Genomic DNA, 20,055 nt, shown 5'->3' on the forward strand with positions numbered 1-20,055 from the left:
CAGTTCTGAGGGGCACAGTTAGACTTAGATTCTTTCAAAGCCATCCATGCCCATTGGGGCTTTGGCATATATAAGTTCGGCTCTGGCTTCTGCTTTGGAGACTGGTTCTGAAGTGGTCAGTTTTGGTTCTGTGCTGCCATCCCTCTATGGGTAGGGCCTTCCTTCCAGGCTATGGAGAGGGCCTTGTCCATTGTGGACAAACAATCTATGCCTTCCCTGTTGGGCCAAATAACTTGTCCATCACCTTGACCGGAGGTTCCTCCAGTGTCTTCCCTGGGACAGAGGTCACAAGCCTCAGGAGTGAACCACCTTGGTTGTATAATTTTCGGATACTTCTCTGGAGCATTCCACCGAAGAGGTACCTTTGAAGAAAAAGTGCAAGAGAAAGCACTTCGACTCCCTGAAGAGTTCTTCGCAGAAGATAACTCTTTCGATGAAGGGGAAGATTCCCCAAGTCATTCCCTGAAGATGTTTCCTTCTGTGACATCTTAAAATCCTGAAACAGAGGGTGGCTGGACTACCCTCCAACCTTCCTCAGAGGAATCTGTATACCTAGAGGCTTTTCGATTCCAGGTCTCTAGCTTTTGAATCTCTCTCCGCCTGCTGGCGATCTTACTAAACTTGTCTCTCAGTGGGCGTGGAAAATTCCTGACTGATCTGGTCCCTAAAAGGCATGACCAGATTCTCTTTCCCTCAAAAGATGAGCAACACTGGGCCACTATCCATCCTCCTAACAAGGAGTCTAAGACTGTGGATAGATTTGGGAAGTGCATATATGCTTCATCCACCTTCGCTTTCAGATCCTTGAATTATATGGCACATTTACCAGACTTCAGAAAGATCTGATTAAAGAGCTTTCAGGTACTCTTCCAGGAGCAGTAGCTGAAGGGGTCTAAGATAAGGTTACTTCTCAAATCGCCGCCCTTGAATCAATTTCCAATTCATCCGTGAGACTAATTGCTTATGCAGCCGAAGGGACGAAGAGAGCAACAGGTTCAGGTGTAGCCATTAGGAGACCTGCCTGGATATGCTTATGTGACTTCTTTCATCAACACTCCATTTGACTGATCATCCCTGTTTGGCCTCAAGGTTAGAGAGACTCTAGCCAAGTGTGAAAAAGATGGAAGACCCTTTCTGCTGTGGATGTATGCTTCTCCACTCCTCAATGGCCCTACTCCAGGAACCAGAGAAGTGGGAGGCTATGGTTCAAAAAGACCCAAAGACATTTCCAAGACTTGCATGGCAATGACTTCCCCAGAGGGGAAGTAATAATGGAGGATGCCATCCAAGAGGCAGAAGTCGCCTGCAGAACCAGGGATCCAGAGATTCATCTGGTAACTCTTACCAGTGTTCTTGAAAGGAGACCCAATTGCCTTCCTCTGGAAGCAGTTGGAAGACTATTATCCCTGCACCAATCTGCTTAGTTAGAAGTGATGACTTACAAATGGTTGCAGGGAATCATTTCCAGAGGTTACATTTTTTGCCTTCCAGTGAAACCAAAATGACTAAGAAGATTCTCAGGCATTCCACCCAGTCACAGGGAGGCAGCAGTCTTAGAAATTCAAAAACTGCTCAACAAAAGAGTCTTCATCGCAGTTCCACCACACCAGAGAGGATCCGGAATTTAATGCCAAAGAAAACAGGGGACTGGATACCAATTTTGGATCTCAGTTAGTTGAACAAATCAGTTCAACAAACCAAATTCTGGATCGTCTCGGTTCAGTCAGTAATTCCATTCTTGGAAAAAGATAACCGGATATGCTCAATAGATCTTCAAGATGCATATTACCATATAAAAATGGACAAGCACTCCAGAAGGTCCCTGCGCTTCTGGCTTGGAAGCCAGTCGATATCTGTTCAGAGCACTGCCCTTTCATCTCATCACAGCCCCCAGGGTGTTTACCAAATGCATGGCAGTGGTAGCAGCGCATCCCAGACTGCTAGGATTCAGAGTATTTTTGTATTTAGACAAATGGCTCCTTAACGCTCCCACCAGGCGTCAAGTCATAAAGGCACAAGATTACACTCCATCTTTGTTCCAGCTTAGGGATCACTGTAAACTGTGAAAAATCTCGTCTGGAACCATCACAGCAACTGGAATTCATTGAAGCTATGCTAGACAGTCACTGGCTTTGCATCACTTCCCCTAGACAGGCTCCAAAAGATCAGATCACAAGTGAGCCAGATCATTCGAAACAAGAAAGTAGCAGCAAAACTCATTCTACAGGTTTTAGGATCAATGGCAACCTCTTTCACTCTATTTCCCCTGGCCAGATATCCCATGCAAATTCTTCAATGGCTTCTGGCTTCCCAGTGGTCCGTATTGAATCAACCAATGTCCCATCTGATTTTGATCACCAATCGTTGCAAGGAAGACCTAAGTTAGTGGCTTCAGTCCAAGATATTATCGGGCCATCCCTTTGTCCCTCAACCTCAAGCCATAGTGACCACGGGCACATCCCAGATATGAGGGTGGGCTATTATCTGGGAAAGACGGTCAAGGCACTTGGTCTCAACTGGAGGCCAACTTGCATGTCAATATTCTAGAGATGAGGGGAGTGCTGATAGCGTTGCAAGCATTTCAAGGTACCCTTCCTTTCGGAACGATTGCAATTCAAACAGACAACATGTCAGTAGTCTGATATATCAACATACAAGGGGGGAATCAGGTCGTACCCTTTTTGTTGAGAAGCTCTGAGTCTGGCAATGGGCAATTTCCTCCAACTGCTTTCTAACAGCAACACACGTTCCAGGGAGCTCCATTGTGATTGTGGACAAGTTGAGCAGAACCATACTCATGCCTCACTAGTGGTGTCTCAATCTAGTGGTCGCGGAAAAGATATTCAGCCACTGGGGCCACCCCTGCAGTGATCTGTTTGTGTCCCCTCTGAACAACAAATGTAGCAGTTACTTTGCCCTAACCCCCCCTGGAGGAGTCGCTCAGAGATGCTCTCCTTCACAATTGCCTGCCCCCCCCCCCCCCCCCGGTCTACTGTACGCCTTTCCTCCAACACATTTAATATGTCAATTTCTAAAGAAAGCCAACAGGTTGAAGAACAGAATAATTTTCATTGCTCCGTTCTGGCCTCAACAAGTCTGGTCTCCCTTCCTTTGGCCTCATCTACTTCGGAAACCCTAGGTACTGTACCCAGCTCCAGAGCTGTTGTCCAACAGAGGGAATGGTTCATCCGAATCTTCATCATCTCAAGCTCATTGCATGGTTTCTCCAGTTCCCATGGTTGCCAGGCATTCCTCCCTCACTTCCCCCAGACCAGTGCATCATTCTGGCCTACCACAAACCCTCAACTAGAAAGTTGTATCACAACAAATGGCTAAAATTTGCTAAATGGTCTCTTGAATAATATTGACCTGTATGCTGCACCTGTAGACAAAGGTTTAGACGATTTAGTCTTGCTTTGAGACAGACTCATCAGCTTCTACCATTCGGATGGTTCTTGCTGTGATATCTAACTTCCATATTGGTTTTAATGGTTCATCACTTATGTCACAAACTTTGTAAAGCCTTTTTGAAAGGAGTTTTAATGCTCTGGCCTCCCTTTTAAAGAATCCTGTGCTCCATGGGATTTGCATGTAGTACTACAGTCTCTTATTTCTTCCCCCTTTGAACCGTCAGCAACTTGACTGAAAAAAACTTTATTTTTGATAGCTATCACTTCGGCCAGGAGAATATTGGAAATTCAAGCTTAATCATGTAACCCCCCCCATTTGATATTTCATAAGGACAGGGTCTTCCTCGGAACATATCCTTCCTTTTTACTAAAGGTTGTTTCACAGTCAAATATCAATCAAACTTTACATCTCCCTTCTTTTTTCTTAATTTTTCCAACAAGGAGTACTGTCTACACTTATAGATGTACACAGATAATTACATTTTTACCTTCGTAGAACAAAGGACATTAGAAAATTCGGCCAATTCTTTATTGCATTTTCTTAATTTTCTTTAGAAATCTAGTATCTAAGGTTACCTTGGTGAAATGGCCTAGGGACTGTATCACCTTTGTTTACAACAGAAAGGGACTCCACCCAACACGTCCTGTGAGAGCACATTCAGCGAGTGCCGTGGCAGCTTCTGCAGTTTTTAATGCCAGAGCTTCCTTTAGATGACATTTGTGCAGCAGCTACATGGGCATCTCCTCTTACCTGTATTACTCATTGCAAACTGGACCAGGTCTCAAGGGGACGTGCATCATTCGGCTCAGTAGTGTTCAGGAATATTCTTCCATGAGACCTCCCAAGATTCAGGTAGCTAGGGACTCTGTCCCACAGTCAAGGGGTATGTGAAGATTGACAACATCAGATAAAGAAGTTATGTCTTACTGTAACATTTCATCTGTGTTATTGATCTTCACTAATCCTTGACATTCCCTCCCTCCTTCCCCCTGCCTTGGAGCTCTTGGTGGACCAGATATTCCCAAAGACTGGCTTCATAATGGAGACATAAGATATGGTTTCTTATCTAGTACTTCCTGTCTGTTGCTATTGTATGCAAACTTGATCTGAGGTAATTTGGTGAGGAGCATTATGGGTAGAGCCTAGCTCAAGAGTTTTTGGAAGGTATGAGCTGGAATAACGTCCGAGTTGGTTCTGAGGCTCAAACGAGCCCACAGTCTGGGATTAGTGAAGATCGACAACACAGATAGAATGTTATGGTAAGACATAACTTTTTTCCCTTTTGTAACTTCAGAATACTTTGGGCACAAATGAGTGTTGCTTGTCTTACAGTTTGTGTAGGTCTTTGTTTTTGAGAGAAGAAAAAGTCTCTATGCTGTTTTTTTCCTATTTTGTTAAGCAAGTGTGCCACTTTTTTCTTCATTTTGAACAGATTTTTGTGCTCTTGGCTGATTTTCCTTCCATCCTTGCATGGTCCTTTGGCCTTTAAGGACAACATTAGGGGATTACTTCCGTGTCACTATTAGACAGAGGCACAGTAAACTAAACTTTAAAAAGGGCACAGTATACTCAAATCAAGGGGTGGCGTAAGCCAAACACAATCGGGCTAGGCTTATAAATGCCCCAGGGCAGATAGCCTAGTATGAACCTATGAACATGCTGAAGCCCAGCTCTTTGCTTATGGAAATACTGTTTCACCCATTGATGGATACCAATCATGCTTATGGTGAAGATCTCCTAACCATGATTATGGTGAGGATCTCCCACTCTTTACAGGAAATTCACACTACAGGAAAAGAACAGGTATGAAAGTATTCAGCATTAACCGTGTGAAGAAAATTGTTCTGAAATCCCACTTCCATTTTTCTCAACTGCATTTCTGTAAGGTTGATGCAGCTGTTCTATTACCATGTCAGGGTTCTGTTAGGTATATTAATAAGCTTTTTTGACATTTACCCTTCTAATGTAGTCTTCCTTGCTTTGCTGCTAATAATTAGGATATACTTTATTGTCAGGCAGTACAAACTTGCCACTAGAGGGGACTAGTTTCCTTCAGCAGATTAATCCTGTAGGGTAGTGAGCTCTTTGTCTTGAAAAATGCATGTAAAAAATGCATACATACATTCCTGAGACAAATGTCCATATCTGCTGCAAGAGACAAAGCTTCAGAAGTTGGCAGAATGAATCTTAATACTTATTCCCCTAGGTTCCCCACTATCTCAATCTCATTCCGCCTTTGTAGTTTCCGCCATTAGTTTGGAGGCTCTATTACGTTTTGGTAAAACATGGTTGATTTGGTCCCATGTCTTGCTTTGATAGCCATGGGGCATAGGTTTTAGGACTCTATAATGAGCAAGAAAAGAAACATCAGATGTTATTTCACACAGCAGTGCACCCACCTTCACTTTTACACCCACAGCCTGTACACATACATCTAAGATTCACAAGGGTGCAGACTTCAAGCTCTTATGGCCCACCAAGCCTGTATCTAACCCAAGGTTATTTATTTTTATTTTATTTTTAACCTTTGTTGACTGGGAAAGTCTGACTAGGACAGAGCCTATTTTCAGCGGAAGCCCAGGGAGAAACGTTCCAGATGCATGTCTTTACCTGTTATGGTTTAGTAGTAGGTGACTCTATTGTCAGGCATACAGATACCACCCTCACCAGGCTGAATACAAACAAGGGTGACAGTGGTCTTTCTGGTGCTTGGATCGAACATGTAAAAAGAGCTCTCTTAAATCCTTCCATCCTGACAAATGTGATTATGACCTGATAGTGGTACACATAGGGGGTGAATGACCTTGGGCACTCTGCCTAGGTGGACAAGCAGAAGGTTATACCAGAACTTGCCCTGCATGTGTGCAAGTCAGATAAGACACTGGTTCTGAGTGGTATTTTCCCATCTCCCAGAAGGATGCCAAGATTGGAAGAGAAGATAATGGACTTTAATTACCTGTGCAGTTAGTGTAATTCTAGGAGGGGTCCAGCATGTCAGTCGGGGATGAGATGGCGGACAAGCCTTCCTGTTTTGCAATGGATTAATTGCACCTGTTTTTACCAAGGCTTTTACATTCTGGCTAAAGCCCTTGCTGCCCACTTAGTGCCTTTTTAGGCCAGTTCCATCTGCTAGACATTCCTATTCTAGTACATTCTAATTTGGAACATGTTAGTATAGCTCTGTTCAGTGCCAGGAATCTTGGCAAAAATACCCACACATAATGCTCTTCTACATTCATGCATGTGTAGTTTGCGGTTTCGAGCCATGAAAACACTTTTCCTGGATGTCCTTCATGGATGCATCTGCAGTCATAACAACTGGGTTGTCCTGTCGTCAGGCAGCCCTTCAGTCGGCCGGATTCCAAAGTCCGGGTCCGGCTTCGGCTGATGTCGCACTTCACCCGACGTCATCTCTGTTGGTCTTCGGGTATAAAAGCATCAGCCGACGCCATTTTCCTCAGTCTTTCTTGACGCGTGGCGCACGAAGCAGAAGCTGTTAGCAAGTGCGGTCGGTCGGATCCAGAGATTACTTCTACCGAATACTGCTTGAAGACTTCTAAAGCTAAGTACCCGTTGGGGACTCTTTCTTGCCTCAGCCGATGTCAGAAAAAGTTAATAATTGTTTAACCTGTGGGAAACAAATACCTCATAAAGATTTCCACTCTTATTGTCTGCCTTGTTTAGGCCCAGCCCACGACGTAGCAGCCTGTTCGGCCTGTGCTTCTTTCAACCGGCGAGCGCTTAGGCGTCGGTCGGAGTTTGCAGAACAGTTTTCGGTTCTGATTTTGCGTACATTATGCCGTCGGATCCTCCGACTACCCAATCTGCCAAAACGCAAAGATAAAGACCGACACTCGTGGTCAGCGGTTTCGGCGAAACCATGGTTAAGCAAACGCGAGTGTCTCGGTTTCGGCGAAACCGAGAAAACTGATCAAAGTACAGCTGAACCTATCTCTACAACTGAGGCCCCTGCTACCACTCTTGAATCGGCCTCAGAAATTTTATCCACTACGGTGGTTGCCACTGACTTATCAGACACCATTCCTTGGATGTCTCTACCCCAGCACGTGGTGCTGCTAGGCCTCCAGCAGCCATGTCCATTAAGGCCTTCGCCAGGGCTAAAGCAGCCAAGACTACTAAGACAGTGCCTGTTAAACCCCCACAACCAGGCCCTCTTCTAGTTCTCAAATGCTTACTTTGGCAGAAGATTTAATTTCATTAATTAGAGGATCTCAATCTCACCCAGACAGGGCCTCTCAGCCCCCAGAGAAGAGACCTAGGGCAGAGCCCCCTGAGCCAGTGTCCTCTGATGATTCTGCTGGCGAATCAGACATAACTGACCAGCCAGAGGCTCCTTTCTCCAATTTTGAAGATTCTGATGCTGAAGAATCCATTCCAGCTGCTTCCCCACCAGAAGAATTCTCCTTTGGGGAAACCTTACATGCCATGAGAGCAGTTCCAATGGCAGCAACAGGATTTTCAGACTCCAGAAAAGACTTAGGACCTTTCTGCACCTCCCACAGCACAGGCCCTTAGCTATACCTCCTGTTCTCTCTGTGGTGGATGATGCTTTCAATGATGTCTGCTCCGCTCCAGATTCTTTACCCCAGCCCCTGCCAAACCAGACAGATTTTACAGGGTGCCAGATACTCATCACCACCTTTACAAGGCCCCACTTGCAGACCCGAAACTATATCCCAGGGTCCCAAGGCAGTAGCTTGACCATAGCTAAAAACCCTATTCCTTCTGAAAGGGAAGCAAGGTCATTAGACAGATGGGGTAAAAGGTCTACACTTCAGCTACTCTCTCAGCTAGAGCTTTAAACTGTCAATTTCACATGATACAATACCAAGAGTTTATGCTTGATCAGTTAACTAAAAACTAACCACTGATGAATCTCTTGATAAGAAATATGTATTAGAAATGGTAAATAACATACAACAGGTTAGCAACCATTCCTTAAAATGTGGCTATGATGCACTGGAGGCTTCATTTAGATCAGCCATGACTGGCACAGTGATATGAAGGCATGCATCGCTAAAGGTGCAAGCTTTACGGATCATGTTAAAGCTAAGTTGCTAGATGCTCCTATGGATAAGACAAGTTTGTTTGGTACACCTGCCCAGCAGGTTATGAAGAAAATGGAAGAAAAGGCAAAATCTGTTCAAGCGGTTAAAGATTTCTTGCAGGTTCAACCCCAAGGTTTAGCAGGAACTGGCCTGCCAAAATTGGTCCTTTCCTGACTCCACAAAATTTCAAAGGGGCAGGAATAGGCGTTCCAGAGGCAGAAACCAATCCAGAGGAGGTGCCTACAGAGGACGACAGTGGCAAGGTAACAACAGAGGCACAGACACAACCACTGCCACTACATCAGCACAACCACAGTGACTTAACCCTAAATCCGCCTACCAGGGAACAAATAGCAGCTCCTCTAGGCGGAAAGTTAACCTTATTTTCAAAGAACTGGCACTACATAACAAAAGACAAGTGGATTTTACAAACCATAGATCAAGGTTACCGGTTTCACTTCCACACTTTACCAGTCAAAGAGGAATGCCAAATCTACCTTCAAATCAAAAACAGAGGCACTACAACAGATAATGGAGTTAGCAAACATGAGAGCTGTGGAAAGAGTGCCAACAGCAGAGCAAGGAAGGGGGTTCTACTCCAGAATATTCCTAGTTCCAAGAAAGGAAAAAAGTTGGTGCCCAATTCTCGACCTGTCCACCTTAAATACATACATCATTGTCCCAAAATTCAAAATGCTGACCCTACAGCAACTTCTTCCCATGCTGGGCAAGGAGTCTTGGCTGGTAACTCTAGATCTCAAGGAGGCATACCTGCACGTCCCCATTCGACCAATCTGCAGAAGATACCTCAGATTTCTTGCAGGATCAGAGCACTATCAATTCTCAGCATTGCCCTTTGGCTTATCTACTGCCCAGAGTATTCACAAAATGCCTGGCATCAGTAATCGCCATTGCAGACTACAGAATTCAAATTTACCCATACCTGGACGACTGCCTGCTACAAGGGGACAACAAAAGCAAGCTGACAACAGATTTACAAAGGGTCATTTACTTGCTACAAGCACTGGGATACACAGTCAATTTACAAAAGTCAAGGCTGATACCATCCCAAACAAGGACATTCTTGGGCGCGGAATTGGACACAGTAAAACAAATGGCATTCCTGACTACAGAAAAACAAAAGAACTCCTCTTTACTTCTTGGCACTAACAAAACTGAACAAGTTAACAGCAAGAAAAGTACTGCAGGCCTTGGGCTTCATGGCATCATGCATAATCTTGGTCCCATTTGCCAGACTACATATGAGAAAACTACAGTGGTACCTAAAGAATTTATGGTCCCAACACAGACACAGCCTAGAAACAGAAATCCCACTAATTCCATGCTTAAAGCAGGAGTTCCTATGGTGGGCTCAGGCATGTCAGTCAAACCCAGGCCTACCCTTTCGCAGATGTCAAGCAAGCCAGACCATCACAACAGGCGCTTCAGACCTAGGCTGGGGGGCCCAGATGCTGGACAAATGCGTGCAAGGATTGTGGACACAGGATCAACTTCACCTGCACATCAACCTAAAAGAAATGCTGGCAGTAAAACTGGCAATCCAAAAGTTCAAACCATTTCTCCAAGAGGGCCAGTTGATGATAAGGACAGACAACACCACAGTCATGTGGTACATCAACAAACAGGGAGGCACTCATTCATACCCCTATGCAGAATGACTTTGGAGCTGTGGACCCTGGCACTCAGCTACAACATCCAGTTACAGGCAATATTTGTACCGGAAAAGAAAATACTCTAGCAGACATATTAAGCAGAACCACATCGGATGCCCACGAATGGAAGCTGCACCGGACATCTTCAAGACCATCTCAAAGAAATGGGGAATGCCTCAGATAGATCTATTCGCATCACCTCTCAATCACCAGCTCAAAAAGTTCTGCACAAGGACATTCCACCCACTAGCATGGAAAGTGGATTCGCTCTCCTTCAGCTGGAAAGGCCTAACAGCATATGCATTCCCACCTCTTCCCTTGATACACAAAGTACTACTAAAAATCAAGGAAGAACGTCCAAAGATAATCCTGATAGCTCCAAACTGGCCAAGACAACACTGGTACCCACTGCTGAGGAGCATGTCTCGGAATAATATGTGGCCAATACCCCTGATGCCTTTGATGTTAACTCAGAACCAACTACAGCATCATACATCCAAACCTAAAAACGTTGCAACTGACTGCATGGAACATCACATAGCAGCAGCTAATCCAGAACTTTCCCAAAGAGTTAAAGACATTATTCTTGAAGCACGCAGACCTTCAACAAGAAGGAACTATGCTGGAAAATGGAAAAGGTTTGTCATTTGGAGTACGGAAAGAGGAAAAGATGTGTCAAACATAGATATGCCTAACATTCTGGAGTATCTGGCGAACTTCTTCATTCAGGCCTGTCCTACTCCTCCATCAAGATACATGCATCAGCTATTTCAGCAGAATACAGCTTTGATCCACCTGTTTTTTCGCACCCTTTGCTCAGGCAGTTCCTCAGAGGAATCAAGAATGTAAAACCTCCAAGGAAACCACCATTACCAGCTTGGGACTTAAACTTTGTGCTAGAAAAGTTGACACTATCACCATTTGAACCAGCAGCAACAGCAGACCTACAACACCTGTCATGGAAAACTGCTTTCCTACTGGCAATTACTTCAGCAAGGAGGGTTTCAGAACTACAGGCCTTAATGGCAGTGCAACCCTTCCTAATCTTCCACCAAGATAGAGTGTCCATGAGGACTAATCCTACATTTATGCCTAAGGTGGTATCCAGAGTGTCTTTAAACCAGGCAATCCACCTACCTACCTTCTTTCCCAACCCACAAAACAGAGGGAAAGAATACTGCATACCTTGGATGTACATAGACAGCTACGCTACTACTTGGACAGAACAAAAATAGCAGAAAGACTGACCAACTTTTGTAGCCTATGCAACAGGAAGGGAAGGAAAAGCTATTTCCAAACAGACAATCTCCAAATGGATAGGAAATTGCATACGATTCTGTTACTCCTTCCATGGAAAACCAATTCCACAGAACATAAGACCTCATTCTACAAGGGCAACAGCCACTACCACAGCCTTCTTACGAGGAGTGGCAACCAAAGACATTATTGAGGCAGCTACTTGGACCTCCGTGCATACATTTGCCAAGCATTATAATTTGCCTCTATATTCCAGATCCCGAGCAGGGTTTGCCACTGCTGTACTGCAAGGGATCCTAAACACACCATAATCTACTTTTATCCTCCTCCCTAGTTGGCTATGGTATTCTACCCAGTTGTTATGACTGCAGATGCATCCATGAAGGACATAGTACAGTTTTGTACCTACCATAAATGTAGATGTCGAACTGGATAGCATCTGCAGTCAGGATTACCCTCCCTCCTTCCCCTCTGTGGTACTCCTAGGGTGTTTACCCTCCTAATAGCTAGCTGGTGGGGGTCTTTTATGGTGTATTTGTTTGTATATATGTACATACATGCTTATTTTTGTGTTTACCTCTATCTTTTTGGAAACATTGGCATCTATCCAAATTTTAGCCTTCAAGAGGGCTACTGGCATCTGGGGCAAGAAACACTGAGGAAAATGGCGTCGGCTGGTGCTTTTATACCCGAAGACCAACAGAGATGACGTCGGGTGAAGTGCGACATCAGCGAAGCGGACCGGACTTTGGAATCCGGCCGACTGAAGGGCTGCCTGACGACAGGACAACCCAGTTGTTATGACTGCAGATGCTATCCAGTTCGGACATCTACATTTATGGTAGGTACAAAACTGTACTTTATAGTGTCTATTACATCTTGCTGACAATTGGGGTGTCAGTACTGGTCAAGGATATCAACACTCTGACAGAATCCTCAGGGCACCACATTTTAACTTCTAGATGTTCAAATCACCACTAAGAAGACCAATTATTAATTAATTGCTAGCTATAGAACACAGTCTCCTGAGTACAATAGCTATTTTAACACATTAGCTAAAATCTCCATTAAACCTAACTACTTTCTACTGGGGGATTTAAACTATCCATCAGTATCAGTAAACTGGCTTACCTACATTGCCAGTGGTCTGCATGCCCAACACTTCCTTATTATTATCAATGCTAACTCTGTTCTAGTTAACCATCCTACTAACATCCCCAATATTTTTAATCTAGTCCTCACAAATATGGCCATTTCTTGCATATCTCCACATGTGTCACCCTACCTTGTTAAATCAGACTACAAATTAGGGATTTTTCCTGTAGAACTGGTGGGATATATCCTGTAAGTACATCTCTACTGACTTCTCAAAAGGAAACATTCAACTACTTGGGAACCTAAATTAATTCCACTGTTATACTCCACTGAAGGATTTCATTGCTAAAGCTGCTGCCTATGACTCTGACCCCCCCCCAAACAAGTTGCGTCTGACTTCTAAAATGCCCTTGTGGATAGCTATCCGTGCCTGTGGAGTTTAAAACACAACATGGAAATGGTAAGGATGTTCCTTTATGCTTTTCTACCCTTTCCACTCTTATCCTGGGTTCTCTTAAACATCCAGAAAGACTCGACAAAGAATGGTAGTGGTGACTCTTGACCCATTCAGCAATGATTCTACCTTTTGAAACTGGTTGAACAATTATCACAGCCTTCTCCACAGACTGCATTTTCTCACACAAGATGAGTTATTTGATGCACCTCAGCTGGAAAACAGTTCAGCTGACTGCCGGAATAATACGAGTTTTGATACCATTTTTAGGCGCCGTTTTACTGAGAACATGCAACAGGTACTAAACAAGGCTAAAGAAACTGCTGCTAGAAAATCATACTCAAGTGGAATAGATTTTCTAGTTATTGCCATGCCAAGAACCAGCACCTTTTTTTAAGCTTGGATGCCATTGGTTCTGGAATGCCATTGGTTCTGGAATGTGAGTTATCCACTGACCTTCCTTACTCACCTACCAAGATTCATCTTTTAGCCATTTCTCCTTTTTGTCTGTTTCAAGTGATGCAGTTTTTGAAAGGGGTTGTACATATCCGTTCGCCTACAAAACTGGTGGCTCTTCCTGGGATCTTTACTTTGTGCTTCAAGAACTTGCACTTCCATTTGAACCAGCTCATCAGCTTGATTTGAAGTTCTTGATTTTGAAAGTTGTTGCGCTTCTTACAACAATCAGAGCAGTGAGCATCTGTGTTGCAAGCTGTTATGTTGAGTCATCTGTTTCCACAAGAATGGGGTTATTTGAGAAAAAAATCCTAATGCTTAGTTATTTCAGAGTTTACCATGAACAAGCTGTTAATTTCACTATATTATTTCCAGAACCTAAAAACAAGGTAGAAACAAAATCTCACATTCTATTGATGCCCACAGGCAGCTCAGATACTATTTGGACAAAACTAAATCTTTTAGGAAGGACAATCGGCTATTTGTTTCTTATGAAGGCAAGAAGAAAAGGATAACCAGTGTCAAAGCAGAGAATTTCTCAATGGTTGTCTCGTGTTATTTCTTTCTGGTATTCCCACCATAAGTCACTTCCAGGTAGGATCAGAGCTCACTTTACCAGGGCTTTGGCTTCTATTGCTTTTTAAAAATTGTGGACTCTTGAATATTCTAGAGAGTGCATCTTGGCCCTTTGTACCTACATTCACAAAGTATTATGAAGTAGAATCATTTTCCAGATCCCAGAATAAACTTTGCTGGGACTGTCCTCTTGGAATTCCTGGATTCTTAAATCCTCCTCTGCCCTTTATAATCCTATGATTTGATCATCTACCCATGCAGCTTAGACTACTGTAGTAGTGATCGAATATTGACCATAGCTGAGATGTCGAAGTGAAATTACCATATGGTGGATTACTGTTGCAGTAGATGTCCCCTGCCTGACCATTCTCCTTGTTTCTTTTATAACTTCTTGTCAAGGTATGGAGGCATACATATATGCATCCTTGTGTTAAAACATCAGAAGGAAAAAACAGTTGTACCAGCACAATTACTCTATATTAGCATACAAACTATTAAAGTAGATCATTGTCAGAACTTAAGATCCATGTCATGGATCTCTCTGCATTCTTATTAAAAATAAGAAAACTAGATTTAAGCTGATATAGTGTAAAGCATGGTATAGAAGTTAAAATGAGATGAGTGCATTCACCAATGTCAGAAATTCATCTGATCTAAGTTGTATATAGCAGTGATGAGCAATATCTTTTTTTCTATCCTAATATGCTCCTTTCAGGACTCAAGCTTCTCTTTCTGAGGTAGGAAAGCTCTGAAGTTTTTGGTGCCCTAACTGCTGCTTTTAAGAGTCTCTTGTGACACTCTCAGTAGTTATGGTGCTTGGAAGGTGCCCTGTAATTTTTGAAAGCAGGCGCATGGTCATATGCTAGCAGGATAAAGCCCATACACCTTAGGCTACAGCAACAGTAATTTATTAGTACAGATGCTGATATGGAAATTTAGTTGCACAACTGTACGTTCTTGATGTTCATAGGTTCATAAATTAGTACTAGGCTAATTGCCCTTATGGGCCATTTTAAACCTAGCCAGTTACCCCATGCGAGAATCAAACCCTGCACCTTGTGTCTACAAGGTAAACACCTTAACCATTATGTCAACCTCCCACTCCATGTTGATGTTCTTTTGTTTTAACAGTCTAATAAAAATGATGAAAAATAACTTCATATATTGTTACAACTATGTTGGGAAAATAACAATCAACAGTGCTGAAAGCTAGTCAGCAATAACTATTCTCACTCTGACCCAAGGGAAATAGCATACATCCTAGCTGACAAAGTTAGCACAAATCTTACTCCACCCACATATACTGCTATTCCACAATCCCAGCCACTCTCATTAATTACTGTGGAACAAATTCTATTTGCCCTTACAAAAGCTAGGGGCACACCATCCATTTGTCATGAGAGTATACCAGGTTGCCTGACTGCGTGCCAAATATGGCCTTTCTGAACCCCTACTTAATCTCTCTAATATAATCCTTTCCACTGGTTACATTCCTGAAGCCTTGTAAATAGAGCCATTGTAATGTCATTGTATAAGGGTGGTCCAACCAGTGTATCTAGTAACTATGTACCTGTTAGTCTAACTAGCCTCCTATATAAAATTATGGAGTGTATTTTCTCACACCTCATTCCTCTAGACATTAGAAATCATTTAACCCAGGAGCCTCCTCAATTTGGCTTTTACAAAGGAAGGTCCTGCCACTTTAACCTCATTAATTTACTGTTTCAAAGTACATGTAGCATATCTGGATCTGGCCGAGGAGCATGACACTATTTTTCATCTGGCCATTGTGGACAGAATTGTAAATATAAATCCTTATGTTGTAGAGTGAACAGCTAACTGGCTGTCTAACAGAACCCTTGTGGTTGGAGGTGCAACATACGAAAGTAAAAATGCTGCCATTGTGCCATAGGGCTCATTTTTGAGCCCTCTCCTATTTGGCATCTATTTCTTAGGCCTTCTGATCCACACTTCTGGCCTATAGTTATCCAAGTCTGCAGATGACTTTTAAACTGGGTATTAGTTGATCTTTCACTGATTTTGCAATTGCTCAGACACTGGTAAGCCCATGTAAAGAAGGGCAATGATCTCAAATTAAATGTGAACAATATAGCATAGTTCATTTTGATAAACAAAGCGTTAATACCATGTAGGTGACAGCCCCTCCATCAGATACTGTCATGAGGGGATCTAACCACTCTTGTTGACTATTCTTTATTGGTCAACCATCGTGTCTCTGAAGTAGTTTGAAAAGTTTTCTCTCTGGTTCATCTAATTTCCAAAAGCATACCCACTTGAGCAAAGCAAGTCTTAATTCTCCTTGCATTTCATTAGACCCATTATTGATTTAATTAGACCCATTAATGATTGTAATGCACCTTTTGGTATGTATTTGTCTAAAGCCATCACTCAACTTGAAAGAGCTCAGAGATTCATGACAAAAAGATCAGTGGTCTGGACAGATTGACAGCCTTGTCTCTTAGTCTCTCATAAACTCTGCTGTGGAGATTTGTGTCTAGCCTTTTGAGCCATGAAAGATTCACTCATTTTTAACCTATTCATTCACAGAATAAATGGTACCCCAAATACCCAGCTAAAGGAACTAAACCATCAGCAAATAAGACACTTTTGCGTGATCTATACAAATCCCAATATATCCATCTCCTCTCAAACAGCTTTCCACTAAATGTCAAACAGAGTAACACCCTTGTTACCTTGAAGGTAAACCTAAATGATTGGCTGGGCAGTTTCAAATTATTCCCTGGTCTATCTTGTCCTGCTGTCCTTGAGGCTGGATGGAACTTTCAATTTTTTTTTTTTTTTTTTGCTATGCCTGTAATTTGTCTGCAGACTGATTGCCTAGTACTTAACCTATGACCCTTGTAAAGAGTTAATTATGTGCAAGATAATGGCCCTTATAGAGAGACTTGTCACATTACATGAAATTTGTATGAGGCAAACTAAGAAGACTGAAAAATCTAATTTGACACCAGTGACCCAAACATGGTGGGCTGACACAACAACTCCAATTTGGGTCTGCTTCAAGATTATTTTTGTTTGATTTATGGAGGGGCTTGAGGAAATGCCATTTCTCTTCCAGCATAGAGATTTTTTTAACCATTTTTTGTTGCATCAGGCCTAACTATCCATTCAGAATATTGGACAAGCTTGCATTGCATCACTTTTTCCTCCTAAAATAATGGCCTACATAACTGGCCACATCATTCAGTCTGAAGATATATTTCCAAAAGTATGGTGTTGTCTTGAAAGACGCTAAACTATCAGAGACTGAGACAATCCACTGTCATTTGAGGCCAAATTTCTCACATAACTAGCCTTCTGAAATTTAGTATTCTGTAATTGCACACAGAAAACTGCAGACAGATTGCCTTGACACATAGGGGAGGGGGGAGGTATTGATGTTTGGGACTGGGTGTACCAGAATCATTAGCCTTTTATTTTCTTAGAATAGTTAAAGTAGAATGCTTATTGTCTGAGTGAGTTGCTGCTTTTTGGGGATTTGCATTTTTTAAAGGAATACGTTGTAATCTGGCATGATACTATTGACAGGAATTAATGTTTGTGTACTCTGACAAATACTGTTTAAATATTCCAAAGTATTTTATTTTTATGATTTTAGGGATTGGCCAAATCCAGTACTGTTGAAACAGCCGGAAGACAGCAACCTAAACCTGCCAGTTTGGGACCCACGTGTATGTTTTACATAATTGTCAATAATTTTTCCATTTGTTTAAAAAAATGAATAAATGAAAATTATTTTAATTTTATAGGTAAATCCTGCTGATCGTTTCCACCTGATGCCTATTATCACACCAGCATATCCTCAACAAAATTCCACTTACAATGTGTCGACTTCAACACGAGCTGTAATAGTAGAAGAATTTAAACAAGGTATATTTATTGTCTCTCTCATTCTCCTGTGTAACCTGTATTTCTGTCCATTTTCTTGTCTTTACTTTATATATATATAAAAAAAAAAAAAAAAAAAAAAAAGACTGCTTTTGTTTCCTTCCCTACAGTGCTGGTCATGCCTCCTTGACCAGGATGATGATTCTGGATCACTTTAGTTAATTGAAATTGCCAGGTGCCCATTTTTATCTTCTCTGTTAACCAGCTAGCCCCTTCCTCCATTGCCTATTTATTCCAATGTTCCTGTCTAATGTTCAAGGACAATGGGAAGGAGGAGCTGAAAGTTAAGCTGTGACAGTCATCCTACATGGGATCTGAAGTCTTTGAACCATACTTCCTCCCCCCATGGCTTAGATGTATACACCTGCGGAAGTAAAGGCCCTGCAGTACTATCCAGAGTGGCAGATACGTGCTTTCATACACACGCTTTTTCTGGCTGCAGAACTTTCCTGCCACTCAGGCTGTTATGCTATGTTCTTAAAACTAACATCCATTGAGTCTCAGTATAGCAGCATACCTGAGAGCCATCATTATCCAAGCAACCAATCCCCCCCTCATCTTTCTTTTTCTTGACAGCTGTTTCTGTACCCAGGTCACTGGTTAATCCCAGATCAGTATATTTTATCTGAGGGCTAGGGTAGGTATCCACCAGATACCCATTCATGTTGCAAGTCAGACAGCAGTCAGCTCACAAAATTTTTAGTTGACACCAGCTGTGACAGTAATGATATTACCATGACCTCGGACAGAAGCAAGCTCTTAAATTTTTTTGCATCATGGATATCGCCACTGTAGTCCTTTCACATGAGTACTACCTTGCCAGTCGTGTTTCATTTGGCCAGAATCCAAAGTCTTTACCCTTCCCATAGTGTTTGCATCCATTAACATTTTGAAATCTAAATAGTTGAATTTAGATTGAGGCATGCTCAACACTTAATTTGCTACTGTGAAGTGTTTTCTCTACTCTGCTTTAGTTTCCAAAACAATTTTATATTTTTTTCATTATAGTTTCTACAAGGTATCTCATGAGTTCTGGCAGGCATTCTACTTTGTGCCTGCAGTATTAATATGGCGCACAGGATAATACAGTAGGACACAAGTTCACCCGTGGCAGCTAAACTACTAAGCTTGCTTGCTTTGTTTAATATGGCTAGTGTGTGGTTTGTACAAGTGATAGACCTTTGGTAAATATAAGCAGATTTTTTTTTGTCTGGCAATAGGATTTATAACTTTTTTAAATGTCTTTAATTAATGTTGAAACAGAATGCAGATCTGAGCTTATTTTAGACCGTGTTTTTAGTTATTCTGATTTGGTTTCTTCCAATTCTGCCTTAATCCATTTTGTCATTGCGGGTAAAGAACTATTTTAATAGTTCTGACAGCACAGAGGTAACAAAGCAGCAGCTTAATGTTAAGTTACTGCTGGATAGTAACCGGACATATCTTACTAAGTCTGGATCATTTTTTTTTTCATTTCCTGGACATGGTACAATATTTCTGTTAATCATTTTCATCCCCAAAGGTGAGAATTGGAGGCAGACTCCCTTTCTTGTGCAATTCAGTCTGCAGATGACTTCATTCTACTTCACTTTCTAAAAGGTGCTAGTGAGGTAACCACTTATGTTTAATAGGCATGGATGGCTGTATTTAAGAGGTCTCCTCTTAACCATGGTATTCACTACAGAAAAGTATCCATCTCCACCGTATCCTGTCTAAAAAAAAAAAAAAAAAAATTGGTGTCATGGTAGTAACACCTGACAACCTTCAAGTAAATGTGGATCAAAATCTATAGCCCTCCGTGATGGGCCCTTGGTTGGGTATTTCTTCTCAGTTTAGGATGCCACATATCTGACCAAGCTTCAGGATCCTTCTTCACTCACCATATGGCAGCTTTTGGCAGGAGAGGAAATGCTAGTATAAGGAATGTACAGACACATCAAAACTGTGCCTAGTCCTCATATGCAGACTTTCAGCATCATATTTTTTGTGATTGTGAGGTTGGCTTAAGCACATTGTCTATGAGCATATAATAACCCTGTTGGGAACGCTTCCTATTTTCTTAAGTTTTCGGGTAATTGTCTGTCAAAAAAGGAAAATGTAGTTGAGAGACAAATTCCCTACAAAGACTCCTTCC

The 20,055-nt window shown here is 42.2% G+C and overlaps 1 protein-coding gene across 1 annotated transcript in view; it reads left to right on the forward strand.

Annotated features, from left to right (window-relative positions):
- PAPOLG (poly(A) polymerase gamma) overlaps positions 1-20,055 on the forward strand; it is a gene marked incomplete in the record, with an annotated part of 1,229,485 nt that overhangs the window by 58,360 nt on the left and 1,151,070 nt on the right. The window contains 2 exon segments of the mRNA XM_044054963.1: positions 17,632-17,704; positions 17,783-17,903. Of these exon segments, the coding sequence (XP_043910898.1) occupies positions 17,632-17,704; positions 17,783-17,903 (194 nt within the window).

The sequence above is a fragment of the Protopterus annectens genome, chromosome 1.part2, assembly GCF_019279795.1.
Source record: "Protopterus annectens isolate FY-2018-M chromosome 1.part2, PAN1.0, whole genome shotgun sequence".
In the NCBI taxonomy this organism is placed as follows: domain Eukaryota; kingdom Metazoa; phylum Chordata; order Ceratodontiformes; family Protopteridae; genus Protopterus; species Protopterus annectens.